General features: G+C 39.7%; 1 protein-coding gene across 1 annotated transcript in view; it reads right to left on the minus strand.

Annotated features, from left to right (window-relative positions):
* The window catches only part of SNCA (synuclein alpha), a 267,045-nt gene that overhangs the window by 21,052 nt on the left and 230,321 nt on the right, over positions 1-15,672 (minus strand). The window contains exon 5 of the mRNA XM_030190690.1: positions 255-347. Coding sequence (XP_030046550.1) covers positions 255-347 — 93 coding nt within the window. The remainder of the gene's footprint in view (positions 1-254; positions 348-15,672) is intronic.

Genomic DNA, 15,672 nt, shown 5'->3' on the forward strand with positions numbered 1-15,672 from the left:
TAGCCCTCAAGGATTGGAGTGAAAACCAAGGTTTTTGTGCATACTGGGAGAAGCATTCTCTTGCATGATAAATGGCAGTAGCAGAAGAACTCAGCTGCTGAATGAAGTGCTGGCTCCAAAGGTTAAAGGAGAGAAGAAAAATACGATACCAAAATATAATCAGCTTCATTTCAAATGCATCTTTTTCACACACAGTGCTACCTATTTGTCTTTTTACAACTTAGTCTCATGAATATTACATGCAAGATTCTCACCTCAGGAGGCATTTCATAAGCCTCATTATCAGGGTCTACTGGAATGTTTTCTGTGTTATCCATCATTCCCTCCTGTGGGAAACCCTCTTCATTCTAATATGGAAAAAGAACAATATATTTTACCTTTATGGCCTTTTATATTGCTTCTGTGCTTTCATTTTAACAACAAAGTTAGATATAGGCAGTAATGAAAAGGGCAGACAAAAGAGTAAAACGTCTGGGGAATAAAAATGGAAACTGTGCATAACACACAAAAGAATCTGGGCTCAAATTTAGCCAAACTCTTTGTGAGGTGTGGAGGGAAAATTGTGGAGCTCAGAAGTTGGGGGTGGGGTGGGATGTGGAGTTGATATTGAACTGCCATAAAATTAACTGTTAAGAAGATATTCAGGAAAAAAAAGGAAAACATGTCAAAATTTGGAAAAGCTATTTGTAGTGATAGGAAGAAGCCACCATAGAGTTTCCATTTATGAATTCCATTGTATCATACAGGTAATCAATAGAAATAAAACAAAATAAAACATGGAAAAGAAAATAAGATGATACCTTTTTTATTGGACATAACTTAATACATTTGTTGATTAGCTTTCGAAGGTTGCCCTTCTTCGTCAGATCGGAAATAAGCAAATGTTGGTAGATGACAGTATATATAATTGAAACATCAAAGCATTTCAGTGACAGTCTAACAGGATGGGTAGGGGTGGATAGGTGAGAGACCAGGAGATATGCATGGGAACATCAAAGCATTTCAGTGACAGTCTAACAGGTGGATAGGTGAGATATGTATGAAGACATATCTCACCTATCCAGTAAATATGGGGGAGGGGAAAAGGAGATCCCGGTAGGAGGGCCCACAAATATACGTTTGCCTAGGGCCTAATCCGGCCCTGTTTCTAATGCCGCCAACCACTGTGGTAAGAGGGTGAGTTGGTTTGGGAGCATGGCGGTAGCTGTGACAATGACAAGGAACTGCAGTGGGATTTGAACTACTGCTCTAACCTTTACACTACTCTTCCACTCCATGGATGGACATAAGTGCTTCTTTGTGCATCCTGGGGTGACATAGGTGCAGTTCTTTATATTTGTTTCATCATGGTATTCCAGCTATTCATTTGGCTTTGACTGGCATGTATTTCACTATTCCTTTGAATTTGCTGAAGGGTAGACATGATTTTGATAATCTCCCAAGGCTAGAATAATTGAGAGATTCTTTTACAGAAGACCACATATTTGATTCCAGTATGTACAGGCCAGGGTCACAATTCCAGTAACTGGAATGGTTTTTGCTAGCAGTAATTTATTTAGAAAAGCCGATGGAAAATTGTGTTCTATTCCTTGTAATTTGGCCTTATTTAGCCTTAAATAGCCCATACGTTACTCTGGGCAAGTCACTTAACCCTCCAATGCTCCAGGGGCAAAATAAGTATATGTATATAAACAGCTTTGATTGTAACCACAGAAAGGTGGTATATCAAGTCCCATCCCCTATCCCTATCCTACCCTATTCATCGAACATTGACATTTTTTCTTACAGAAACATGGCTCTTGGACAGTGATGACCTTGTTTTGAGCTAGCTGTGTCTTCCTAATTACAGTACCCACCACCAACTGTGATTTAGGAGAAAAGGGAGGAGGGGTGGCTATCATCCTCAAATCTGATCTACAGCTGGCTAAACAGGCTCTTTTGGAGTGGGTGGTTGTGATTATGTATAGGTCAAATTAGGGAAATGACAGGGTACCCATCTTCAAATCATTGCTCAAAGCCTACCTCTTCAATGTCGCTTTCGGCACCTAATCTCAACACCTCTACTCAGGAAATCTAGACTACCCCAACTTGACATTTCGTCCTTTAGATTGTAAGCTCTTCTGAGCAGGGGCCGTCCTTAGTTATTAATTTGTACAGCGCTGCGTAACCCTAGTAGCGCTCTAGAAATGTTAAGTAGTAGTAGTAGTAGTTTAGGATCTGATGGTTCTTGTTGGGTTTCTTAAAGAATAGACGTGTACTGATGGATACACCGTCATAGTTGTTCTCTGTGAATATGCTCAGTAAAAAGTATTTTGCAAACAAAACAAAAATCCCCTGCCTGTTTGTTATCTATTTATGTGTTTCACATGATTTGGCATAACACTATATACAAGCAGTATTAAAGCAGTTTACAAAATGTATAAAATAACATACAGATAAACAAGTGTCAGTAGCAGGTAAAAAAGAACCACAGACAGAGAGAGGCAACAGGAGAAAGGTTAAAGTGGTAGCATAACAATTTAGTTCCAATAAGACAGGCAGTAAGAAAAGACACAAAAGGTGGAGCATGGATGTCTGTTTCCCACAGCCATGAATGGCAAAGGCAATTTAATTGAAAAGATCAATACTGTAATCAAAGTAAGTCATAGCTTTCCTGAAATAACCAGGTTTTCACAGCTACTTTGAACTTTTTCTAAGAGCTTTCCTGCCTTATCCCAGTGGGTAGTGAGTTTCAAAAGTGTGATAGGCAGCTAGAAGCAGCGGATCCTGTGCTATCTAATCTAAGTTTGGTGTGTGAAGGAATGGTTAGAAGATGCTTTTGTGAAAATAGAAAGGTTCAGGCTGGGCAGTGTGGAATCAGAGTGGCATATCAATAGTGCAAATTGCTAAGATAAGGATCTTAAATTTGATCTGTGTCATTATTGGGAGCCAGTGTTCCCAGAGCAAAGGCGTAACATGATCTGATTCTTTAGCATTGCTAACTAGGAGTGTTTTGAATGAATTGAAACCTTTTTATTTGGTAATGTGGAACACCAGCCATTAATGAATTACAGTAGTCTAGACTCCAGACAATTAATAATTGAAATACCAGGAAGAGGGACTAATGGTCTTTCCACGTAAACATGAGTGCTCCTTCATTTTTATTTTTGGTGCTTTTAGCTATTATTAAGGATATATCAGATGACTTCTCTTCAGATTTGTTTGTTTTTATACATATTCCCCTGGATTCTATATAGCTGGCCTAGAGTTCTGTGCCAAAATCTAGGTGTATTCTATAACAACGCAAGTATCATAATTGGCTTAAGAAACCAATCAGTGTTAACAGTGCTTAACATGCAATAATAAGTACTATTTGGCAATAAATAGAATTTACACACACAACTCCTTAAGCGTATTAATTATTATTATTATTATTTTTTTGTTACATTTGTATCCTGCACTTTCCCACACATAGCAGGTTCAATGCGGCTTACATAGTAGTAAGATTACAATGTGTAGTGCAGAGAAAACGGCTAAGTTTAGCACAGTAATGGGGATGTGTAGATAGGTAATATTATAAGGGAGAGGGGGGTAGAGGAGGTAGGAGAAGGTGCTAGTTTTAGGCTAGATTGAGATAGTCAGGGGATAGGATCAGGGTAAACATAGAGAAAAATTGGAGGAGGCGTGGTCTGAGTCATTGCCGTTGTCGCAGGATCAGGTGATGAATAGGTGGAGTCGTAGGGTTAGGTCGTGGCATTTGGATAAGCTTCCTCAAATAGATGGGTTTTCAGTGATTTTCTGAAGGGTAGGTAGTCTTTAATAGAACAAATGGGTCTGGGAAGGGCGTTCCAGAGTTGACTGCCTTTGAAGGAGAAGTTGGCATCAAATGAGGATTTATACTTGAGTCCTTTACAGTTAGGGTAGTGCAGGTTGAGGTAATTTTGTGAGGATTGTGAAGTGTTTCTGGTGGGCAAGTCAATCAGGTCGGTCATGTAGCTCAGAGATTCTCCATGGATTAATACACTGCACCTACATTTTAATGCATACAGGCAAAATGGGGCATGGTTATGGGATTGGAAATGGGCATTTGGTGCCCACTTATATATATATGCGCACATATATGCACACTGTTATAGAATATGACCTACTGCGTCTACTTCTTGCACTGGGATTTACACCATGTTTTCATTGGTGTAAATGGATGTGCACAGTTTTAGGTACTAGGATATCAACTAAGCGTATTCTATATACCGTGCCTAAATCTAGGCACTGATTATAGAATACTAGTAAAAGAAGCCCGTTTCAGAGCAAATGAAACGGGGGCTAGCAAGGTTTTCGTCGCCAACACCCCCTCCCTCCCTGGCCAACCTCTTCGTTGTTCTGGCATTGCTCCGCCCCCAACGTCATGACGTTTGACGCGAGGGCGGGGCCCGGAGCGATTTCCCACCCCCCCGCCTCCCTGCCTCCCTCCCTGCCAACCCCTTTGTTGTTCTGCCATTGCTCCGCCCTTGAGGGTGGGGCCCAGAGCGATTTCCCACCCCCCCTGCCTCCCTCCCTGCCAACCCCTTCGCTGTTCTGCCATTGCTCCACCCTCGAGGGCGGGGCCCAGAGCGATTTTGGTGGCTTCACCACCACAAACCTTCGAACCTTTTTGAAGGAAGTCAGAGCTTGGCTTCACTGACGTCAGTATCCTCAGAACGTTGAGGGTGAGTTTTATTATAGTAGATGCTTAGGTGGAAATGTTCACCGTGTGAATTTTTCAGACGCCATATATAGAATCTGGCCCATTTGAGGAAATTTTATAAATGGCGCCAAAACTTGAGTGCCGAAAAAAATTTAGTACTAAGCACACCTTATATAGAATAGTGCTTAGATGCGGATCCCGCAGCTAACTTTTTATGCTGGACATAACGCCTGCTGAAAGCAGCTGTTAATGCTGGCACCCAAATTAGGAATGCTTAAGCCAAATTCTGTAATTGCATGTGCAGCTTTTTGGAATGCCCCTGACACACTCCTGGCCATGCCCCCTTTTCAGATACCTGCTGTGAGAGATAGGTCCTGAGCCTTATAGAACAGCGCACAGTGAGTTGTATGCGCAAATTTTAATTGATGCCCATTAACTGCAATAATTGGTTGTTAGCACACAGCTAATTAAGGGCTTGTTAATTACTGTAATTGCTGTAATACACTCTACAATGGTCTGACTACAAAGGGTCTGCACCACCTCCAACTGATTAAGAATGCAGCAAGACTAATAGAAGGTTGCAAGCGACGTGACCAAATCACACCATTTTTTGCAAAAATTTCACTGGCTACCAATACATTACAGGGCTAAATTTAAAACTCTATGTCTGACCTTCAAGGCCATTAAAGGAAATGGCCCCGAGTACCTGAAGAATAGGATGATCCTCTACACCCTCCAAGGACACTAAGGTCCTCCCAAGGAGTATCCCTAACTATACCCTCTCCAAAAGACATTACGCGATGTGATACCCACAAGCGAGCCTTCTCTGGAGTAGCCCTCACACTCTGGAATGCACTCCCTGAAAGGCTCCGCTTAACACAAGCTTGGCTCTTCAACCAGGCCTTTAATGGAAGAAGTAACTAACTTGTTAGTCTCACTCATACACACAAGGAGTGACATGGGCTGCACACACCTTACTTTCAAACTCCTCTTACTCTCTTACCTATGTATATGTTCCATCTTTGCTTATATCCTAAGCTGTCTATTAAAATGTTTTATTATGTAGTATGTTGACATTGTAAGTAGTATGCTATAGCCATACTTTGTATTTTTATTTGAATATTTTTACTGCTGTAATTGTCTATTGCTCATGTTTGATTTATTCTTACTGTACACCTTGAGTGAATTCCTTCAAAAAGAAAGTAAATTAATCCTAATAATAAATAATAAACCAATTAAGTTGCATGCATCCAATTTCAGTGCACAATTTTGGGTGCCATATATAGAATCCCCCTGACATACAGTCTTGTTAGCTATCAACTTGATTGTTACGTATTCCTTTTCCCTTGTTAGACAGGGTCAAAGTGTTTCAAGTTTCTTCAGATATGTGGTCAGACCATTACAAGAGTGAGTTTTTTTTAGAAGTTTAGGTTCAGAAAAGATTTGATCAGATTTGAATAAGCAGATCACTTTGCACTTTTGACACTTTATTGACCATTGCATGTTCATTAAACCATTATGAACAATTTGTTCATCTGTATGGTCTAGCTTCTTGTTGAGGAGCTGGTCTTCCACTGCATTCATATCTCTCTCATGAATACTCATTGTGGATATCCTGAAAACCTAACTGGCCGGGAAGCCCCCAGGACAGATTAGGGAACCACTAGATTATATCATTTGTTGCTGTAATGTGACTCAGAAAATTATAGCAAAGCAAAGGAAACAGTGGATCCAAAAAAGTCCTCTCACATGTGGTGTCTCCTTAAACAAGGTCTTTATTTCAAATCAATAACACAACGACCCGACACGAATCGTGTTTCGGCCGTAAAGGAGACACCACTTGTGATTTGAAATAAAGACCTTGTTTAACGAGACACCACTTGTGAGAGGACTTTTTTTGGATCCACTGTTTCCTTTGCTTTGCTGTTTTCCTGTGGAGAGAACACCTTCTGTGTGTGTTGGCTCAGAAAATTATAGGCCACTTTGTTTAGTGTAGTCAGTTCAATTGAGAATAGAGAAGAATTATTTGGGGTTCAGGAAGCAGTTGAAGCGTTTTCACTTCACCATATAATAGTGGTGGGAGAGTAGGATGATCTTGCAGGATCACCTATGGTTTTAGGGCGTGCAAGTCAGATTTTTTCATTTTGTGTAGATTCTTGTGACATTTATGAATCTTTTATGGTTTTATTTGATGGAGGTTTTAAATTTTATTTTTCATTTTGGTGGCAGTGTTGTCAAAATTGAACTTTCCAAGTTGTTTTTGAAGTCGTGGCAAATGACATGTGGAGTACCACAGGGCTCACTGCTTCCTTGGATTTTTTAAATATGTATATTTAAGCAGATTACAACAAGCGTTGAGCCTTTTAAGGCTGAGTTCTTCTCGTATGCAGAAGATATTTCCTTATTGTTTAGTGTGGAAAAGGATCTTCGGGATACTATCACTTTGATAACTAGTGTGTTTGATAAAATTTTCCAGTGGATGCTTTGTAATAATCTAATAATAAATCCTGACAAAACAAATATCTTATGGGTGAGAGTTAAAGATGTAGAAATGAACATAAGAGCTTAAGAATAGCCATACGGGGTCAGACCAATTGTCCATCTAGCCCAGTATACTGTTTCCAACAGTAGCCAATCCAGGTCACAAGTACCTGGCAGAAATCCAAATCGTGGTAACATTCCATGCTGCCAATCCTGGGGCAAGCAGTTGCTTTCCCATGTCTGTCTCAAACATTTTTTAAACCCAGATACGCTAACTGCTGTTACCATATCCTCCAGCAAAAACATATTTCTTCCTATTTGTTTTAAAAGTATTTCCATGCAACGTCTTCGAGTGTCCCCTAGTCTTTGTACTTTTGGAATGAGTAAAAAATCAATTTACTTCCGCTCGTTCTGCACCACTCAGGATTTTGTAGACCTCAATCATATCTCCCCTCATTTTTCTCTTTTCCAAGCTGAAGAGCCCTAACCTCTTTAGCCTTTCCTCATGTGAGAGGAGTTCCATCCCCTTTATCATTTTGGTTGCTCTTCTTTGAACTTTTTCTAATTCTGCCATCTTTTTTGAGATACAACGACCAGAACTGAATGCAGTGCTCAAGGTGTGGTCGCACCATGGAACGATATAGAGGCATTATAGTATTTTCGGTCTTATTCACCATCTGTTCTGACTTGCTATGCAATAAGTGATGATATAGTAAATAAATAAATTATAAATGGTAAACAATCCCTTTCCTAATAATTCCTAGCATCCTGTTTGCTTTTTTGGCTGCCGCCGCAAACTAAGCAGAAGGTTTCAGCAAATTATCTGCAACGACACCTAGATTTTTTTTGAGTGCTGACGCTCAAGGTAGACCCTAGCATCAGGTAGCTAGGATTCGGATTATTCTTTCCAATGTGCATCACCTTGCATTTGTCCACATTAAATTTCATCTGCCATTTGGATGTCCAGTCTTCCAATTTCCTAAGGTCTTCCTGCAATATTTTATAGTCCACATGTGTTTTAACAACCTTGAATAGTTTTGTGTCATATGCAAATTTAATCACCTCACTTGTTCTGATTTCCATATCATTTATAAATATGTTAAATAGCACCGGACCCAGTACTGATCCCTTCGGCACTCCACTGTTCACCCTCCTCCACTGAGAGAAATGAGCATTTAACCCTTCTCTCTGTTTTCTGTCCAATAATTCCTAATCCACACCAGAACATTGCCTCCTATCCCATGACTCTTTAATTTTCTCAGGAGTCTCTCATGAGGAATTTTATCAAAAGCTTTCTGAAAATCTAGATACACTACATCAACTGGCTCACCTTTATCAGCATGTTTATCCGCATGTTTATTCATTACTTCAAAGAAATGAAGCAAATTTTTGAGGCAAGACTTCCTTTGGCTGAACCCATGCTGACTCTATCCCATTAAACCATGTTTGTCTACGTGTTCTATAATTTTATTCTTAAGAATAGTTTCTACTATTTTGCCCGGTACTGATGTCAGGCTTACCGGTCTATAATTTCCCGGATCACCCCTAGAGCCCTTTTTAAAAATTGGCGTCACATTGGTCACCCGCCAATCTTCAGGTACTATGGACATTTTTAAAGACAGGTTACATAATTATTGACAGCAGATCAGCAATTCCATGCTTGAATTAGTTGAGTATCCTTGGATGTATGCCATCCTGTCTAGGTGATTTACTACTCTTTAATTTGTCAATTTGCCGCAACTTAAAATTAGACTGGCCACTGCTGAACTCTCTCAAGACTAATATTAAAATGTTGGGAGTTATTCTAGATTCTAATTTGAATATAAAAAGTATGTTAATGAAATAGTTAGGAAAGCTTCTGTCACACTTAAATTATTACCATGAATGAAACCGTTCAATTAAGGACAGTACTGTAAGTAACGATTATGAGACAATTAAACTATTGCAATATTGTTGTTAGGATTATCTGACTCACAACTTCGATGAATACAAATAGATTTTTTTTGGGAGGGAGGGAGGGGGAAGATCTAGTGATCATACCTCCCCATTTTTGATCAGGTTACACTTGTTGCCAGTAAAAAGCAAGAACTGAATTTAAGTTATTAATGTTTGTCTCCAAGATATTGTATGGATTACCTCTAGAGTACCTTCAAAACTTAATTTCTCTTTATTCAGCTCCCAGATTGCTATGTTCATCTCAGATGGGTAGACTAAAAATACCCTCAGGCTCCATTTGTCAGATATCCACTACTAGATTGAAATCTTTAGTAGGTAGAGATCCTGAATATTGGAACAAATTAACACATGATATTCAAGAAATTACTTCTTACAATGCATTTAGGAGAGCTGTTACAATTTACTTATTTGGTCAATATCTGACAGGTATTATATTAGAATGTCTTTGCTGTTTTTTAAATTTATTGCAGTCAAATGGGATTTGTCCCATTTTCGGAAAATTCAAAAAACGTAAATTATTACTTTTAATTGAATTTTCTAGAAATTCTGTTTTCCTTCGCAATGAAGTTCGCAAGATGGCCGTCGTAGCGATTGCATGATCCTGATCTAGCTCCGTGAAGGCTTACCTTATTGTGAATATGCCGAAGAGAAGGGGCCATCCAGCTTCCGCAGCCCCGCCACGACATACTCCCGCTACTGGAGGGATAATACCGCACCTCCAGCGACTACCGGTTCCAACCTCCGAAAGGGTTAATCCGCTGAATCGCACCGGCGTGAATGGAGACGCCGGAGCGTCTCCAGGATTAGAGCTGACGCTCAGCCCCGAGGAAAGAGTACCTCCCCCTCGCCCTTCGAGCAGTAGTTCTCCTCTGTTGGCGCCCCCTGCACCATTTTCCCCGTCGGGGTTGGATGAAGTGAGGCGGGAAGCGGTGCAAACAACCGGATTTTTCCGGGCAGTGGAGGAACAGACGACCCAGGCGGAATCCTTCGTGACCGCTGAAGAACCGAAGGAGAAAGAAGCTGAAGGTTTGGAGCAGATAGAGCAGCCAAAAATGGCGGAGGTACTGTCCACACCATTTCCTATTTCCATGTCTAAACCTAAAGAAGTTACACTAGATTCCTTGTGGTTATTAATTGTGGATCTTGGCAAGGCTTTAAGCCCTCAAATACAAAAATTGTCCCAGGACTTTGTCTTATTAGAACAAAATTCAAAAGAAATGGAGTCAAAATTGGACATGGTAAAGCAGCAAGTTAAAGACCAAGGAGAGGATATGAAAAAATTACAAAATTTCCAGGAAATCTCAATGAGAGATGTCCCATTTTCATTTTTAGTTGTAATTTGTATTGAGCTGTATTATGGGTACGCAGAATAGAAATGCCCATATTAGATTAGATTATTGTGCAGTAGTGTATGCTTTTACTCAATAGTGCTCACTATTGCTTAATAGTGTGCACAACTGTACAGTAGTGCACTTTATTGTTCCACAGTTCACCTAGATAAATAGGGCACATTGTTCAATACTTCACCTACTGGTATAAATTCATATTATTGAGCCATTGCATACACTACTGACACAGGAAAAAAAAACTTGTTTTTTCCCCCCACTGTGATTTCAGGTCAAAACAGCATGAAAGAATATGGGAAATGTCACTGGTATTTTCCATGTCGTTTCAAATGATTAACGTTGTTCATAGTTTTAATAATATGAAAGAGATTCAAGGAATTGTTATTATGTTTTGATACTCAGATGGGAATTTATTTTTATTATTTTAATAATATGAGGACATTTAGTTGAAGACACAAGTTTTAACGTAGCCTTTAGTTTAATGGGTTAGGAAGGCTAACTGTGACTGCTTCTCTTATGTATGTTATGCTTGTAAGCTATTTAGAATGCATTATACAATATGACGGCATATCAAGCTATTAAATGGAATTGAAAAGAGGAGATGGCAAGAGACAGGAAAGCTTCAAGACAGAGCCTAGTGCCTATGTTTGTGTTTCATTTTTTTTCAATTTTTTTCTGTCATGTGTCTGTGAAATAATAAATGAACTGTGTGATTGTTTTTCATCTACCCAGTAAATGTTTTTTTTTTTAATTAACTTGCTGAGAGTGAATCTGGAAGCCAAGGCGAGTCATCCTCTAGATTCTAGGGCCTTGAAGAGACTGGACTCAAACAGGATGTAAAGAGAGGTTTCCCCCTCTACTCTCACCTTCGTGTAAGTTCAGGGCAGCTCACGCAGTGGTCTGACAGCTGGCTACATCTACATAGATGACCATGTAAAAAATTTGCATTATTTGTTTTAAGTGCAGCTGTATTTGTGTACTAATGCCATGTTAGCATCTGCATGAACTAATGTATGCATTAACTATACTTTGGCATTAAAGCTAGCCATAACGGCCTTTGATACTTAGACCCTATAGGGCTAGATTCTATACATGACGTCTAAAAATTCCGCATAGAAAAAAGTACATCCAGGTGTATTCTCTAAGGCATGCCTATATTTGATAGAATAGGCTTAAATTTGCACTTGGTATATAGAACACGCCATGCGCCTCTCCATGCGACTAAATTTAGTCATTGCCTTATATGCTATGTTTTACTTGATATAAATCCCGATGCCTAAATTAAGGCACAGAGCAGGTGTATTCTATAACAAAGCACATAGATTTTAAAAATGCCCATGCCCCACCCACGGCCATGCCTCCTTTTCAGTTATGCGACTTAGAATTTAAGCGCACCAAAAAGTACAAAGACTCGGGGATATTATTATTATTATTATTACATTTGTACCCCGCGCTTTCCCACATAATGCAGGCTCAATGCGGCTTACATAGTAATTTGAAATACAAAGTTAATAGAATTTTAATAAAACAGTAGTAAAACAATGTAAAGTTGGGCTTAGTAGTGTATGATAAGTTGAGCTAGATAATATATGACTAGGATAAAAGAGGGTAGACAGGCTAGGATAGATAGTGTAATTTGGGAGAAAGGGTAAGGAGGGATAAAATTAAGGAGAGATGGAAAGAGAAGGATGGGAGGTTGGTATTTGAGTCAGAACAGAATTGGGGTGGAAGTTGGTGAGATTAGGTTGGGGCATTTGGGTAGGCTTGCTTAAAGAGATGAGCTTTCAGCATTTTTCTAAAGGGCAAGAAGTCGTTTATTAATCGAATTGGTCTGGGTATAGCGTTCCAAAGCTGGCTGCCCAAAAAGGAGAAACTGGATGCGTAGTAGGTCTTGTACTTAATTCCTCTACAATTGGGAAGGTGTAGGTTAAGATAAGTTCGTGAAGAATTAGATCTATTTCTAGCAGGGAGGTCGATCAATTCATTCAAGTAGCCAGGGGATTCGCTGTGGATGATCTTGTGGGTTATTGTGTTGATCTTAAAATTTATTCTTTCTTTGATGGGGAGCCAGTGAAGCTTTGCTCAAAGAGGTGATGCACTTTCGAATTTCGATTTGCCAAAAATAAGTCTTGAGGAAGTTACATGAAAATATTTTTAAATATTTTTAAAACATATATTTAAATATTTTTAAAATATTTTTAAAACAAATAGGAGGAAATATTTTTTTACTCAATGACTAGTTAAGTTCTGGAACACTTTGCCGGAGGATGTGGTAACAGCGGTTAATGTATCTGGGTTTAAAAAAAGTTTGGACATATTTCTGGAGGAAAAGTCCATAGTCTGCTATTGAGACAGATATGGGAAGCAACTGCTTCTCTGGGATTTGTAGTATGTAGTGCGATTTGGGTTTCTGCCAGGTACTCATAATCTGGCTTGGCCACTGTTTGGAAAACAGGATACTGGGCTAGATGGACCATTGGTCTGACCCAGTATGGCTACTCTTATGTTCATGTTACAGAATACACTTAGCAAGTTGTGCTCGTAAGTCTTAATGTCAATTAGTGCTGATAATTGCTTGTTAACATCCAATTGACAGCGCTGATTAGCTAGTTAACCAATTAAGTTATGCACATTGGTATAGAACAAGCTTCAATTTCCACTCAGAAATTAATGCGCGATATATAGACTCCTGGAAATAATGTTAAAAAAAAGCATTTTTCCAGAGGTGGTAGATATTCAGCAGAGCCAATGAGTTATCCATTTAATGTTATACATATTTTCAGTAGAGCTAAGCTTTCAAATGTGAATGCTAAGAATGTAAAGTTACGCTTGCTTTCTGCATTCAAGTTTGATGGAAAACAGCTGAAATTTGCTGCTCTCTGCATAACATTTAGCTTCTCCCCTAGATTTCGCCAATTTAAAACACATAATTTTGACCATGTGAAGGGATTTAACTTCTTTTGAATATTAATGCATGCTCTACGTCCACAAGGAGGAACGTTCTGGAATCCCTGCTTCTGAGCTGAACCCAGCTTCCAGTACGAGGTAATAGAGGCTGGGCCTGTCTGTCAGTAACTGTGCAGGAGGAGTCCCCTCTCCAAACTATAAAGGGAACTATAAGGGGACCATACATACAGGAGGAGTCTGTGTCAGCATTCCAGAGTAGGAGTCTGAGAAAGTGGCTGAGGCTGTGGTAACCCTAAGGGGCAACCCTACACATGGGATGCTGGATCACATGTGACATACTTGGCCGTTTGCTACACACTGCAGTCATCCCAAAAGCCAGACATGCTCGAACCAGCAGCTTGCTGAAACAAGGGTGAAGGGGGAGCATATCTAAGGAGGTCTGAAAGGAAACCAAAACAGAGGAGCCTGGTGGTTCATAAGGAAGAAGTAACTGGGGTTCTGCCTGTTGGGAAGAGAAAAAAAAAGCACAGAGCTAAGACAGGGACCAGCTAACTAGGTGCATCCCTGCTTTATAGCCGAAAAGTCTATTGTGATGGAAGGGACCTGTCCCCTGAATGCATTCATAATCTCCGAGGAGTTATATTTTTCTAAATGCTTTTCTCACTTGCTTTCATGGGGAAAGGAGCACATAGATCCTCTCGTCATATCTCCACCTAGGGGACATACCCCTCAGTAATTAGGAAGACTGACGGAGTTTTGCTGTTTTTTTTTTTTTATCTAGAGCACGATTACACTTGTGATACCTAAAATAGATGTCCTAAATATTTTATGGTGAAGCTATAGTCTCTTACAGGATGAGCAATAATTCTGACAATGAGTGAGGAGACTGGTACTCACCTAGGGGCCATTAGAAAGAAGAACTGAGCGGAAGAATGTTAAGGAGTACTTTAGGTCCAAGAACTTTAATTTACAGTCTCTACTGTTGACTTCTGTATTGTTTTTGCCTGCTTTCATTTTGGCAGATTGCCAAATAAAGGTGTTTTATTTAAATGTATATATTGGTATCATTATGCCCTTTTTTGTCTTTTGTCTCTTCAGATTTTCCCCTTCACAGGTTCTGAACTGTGTCTCCCCTTTATTTTACCAGTTGGTTCACAGATTTGCTGTCTTCTCCCCCCCCCCCCCCACCCAATCCTAAAGCAACAATCACCCCCTACAAATATCTTTTGTGTAGGACCTCCAGTGCAACTTTTATCCCCAGTGAGAGGCTGGATATATTAACCTTCATAGTTTCTACTGCCACAGCTTGCTGATTCAACAGTGCAGCACTTTAAACAGATGCTATTTGTGACTTATTTCAATTGAGCTGAATTCCTTGGGCTCACTTATTATTAACCTTTTTCATCTACTACATCTGCAATTAAGAAGCTACAGATGATAATACTTATCTTTGACAATGCCATTTTACTAGAGGTGTGCAAGCTGCTATTAGCTCCTCAAGTCTTCAAAGCAGAAAAGTTTTTACTCAGAAGAGACAGTGCACTTATGTTCTTGCTGCATTACTGAATCGAACACTTCATGTCTTTTTTTTTTTTTTGAACTAGTATTTCCCATTCAAAGGTGTATCCCAGTGTCCTCTGACAGCCTTTCCCTGATTGTAATGTGGCTCTGGGGTGAGTGGGACACTTTTTCTGTCATTCTCACTGCAGAGTCACATGAGCGTTGCATTGTGCGGGGTGTAGTTATCAGGTAATGTGACTTCACTAGCCTGTCTGTATAGAACTGTTATATGATTGGTTATGCTGTTGCTAGTTGGCAGGCTCTGTTCCCATTAGTGGTTTTCCCCCTACTCACTGGGTCAGAGTGTGCCCTTTTTCTGTTCTCTTTAGTCTGAGGTAGGCTCCATTTGTTAGACAGTACAGAACCCTTTCCTGGGTTACCCTCTGTTAGAGTACTTAGTTTTTACCTTGAATATATCTTGCTGAAAAAGATATTGTACACCATTCAACCAGCTCTGAGCTAATGTTGTTCTCAGTACCACGGAGACTCTTTGACATTGGGGCAGAACCTCTGATCTACATCTGACTGTGAGTAAACATTGTATTATTCAAATAAAGGACTTTCAGAGAGATAGAGTCTTCAGGTGTGAACTGGTGTACGAGGTTATACGTCAGGATATAAGACTTAGAAGCTACAAGTCTTAGAGGCCTGAACACCCAGCACTACAAGTCTACTTGCTCTGTAAAATGACAGACTGACCATACAATACAGAACAAAGGTAGAAAAATCATTTTATTTTCATTTTAGTGTTTGGAATTT

The sequence above is a fragment of the Microcaecilia unicolor genome, chromosome 2 (assembly GCF_901765095.1).
Source record: "Microcaecilia unicolor chromosome 2, aMicUni1.1, whole genome shotgun sequence".
In the NCBI taxonomy this organism is placed as follows: Eukaryota; Metazoa; Chordata; class Amphibia; order Gymnophiona; family Siphonopidae; genus Microcaecilia; species Microcaecilia unicolor.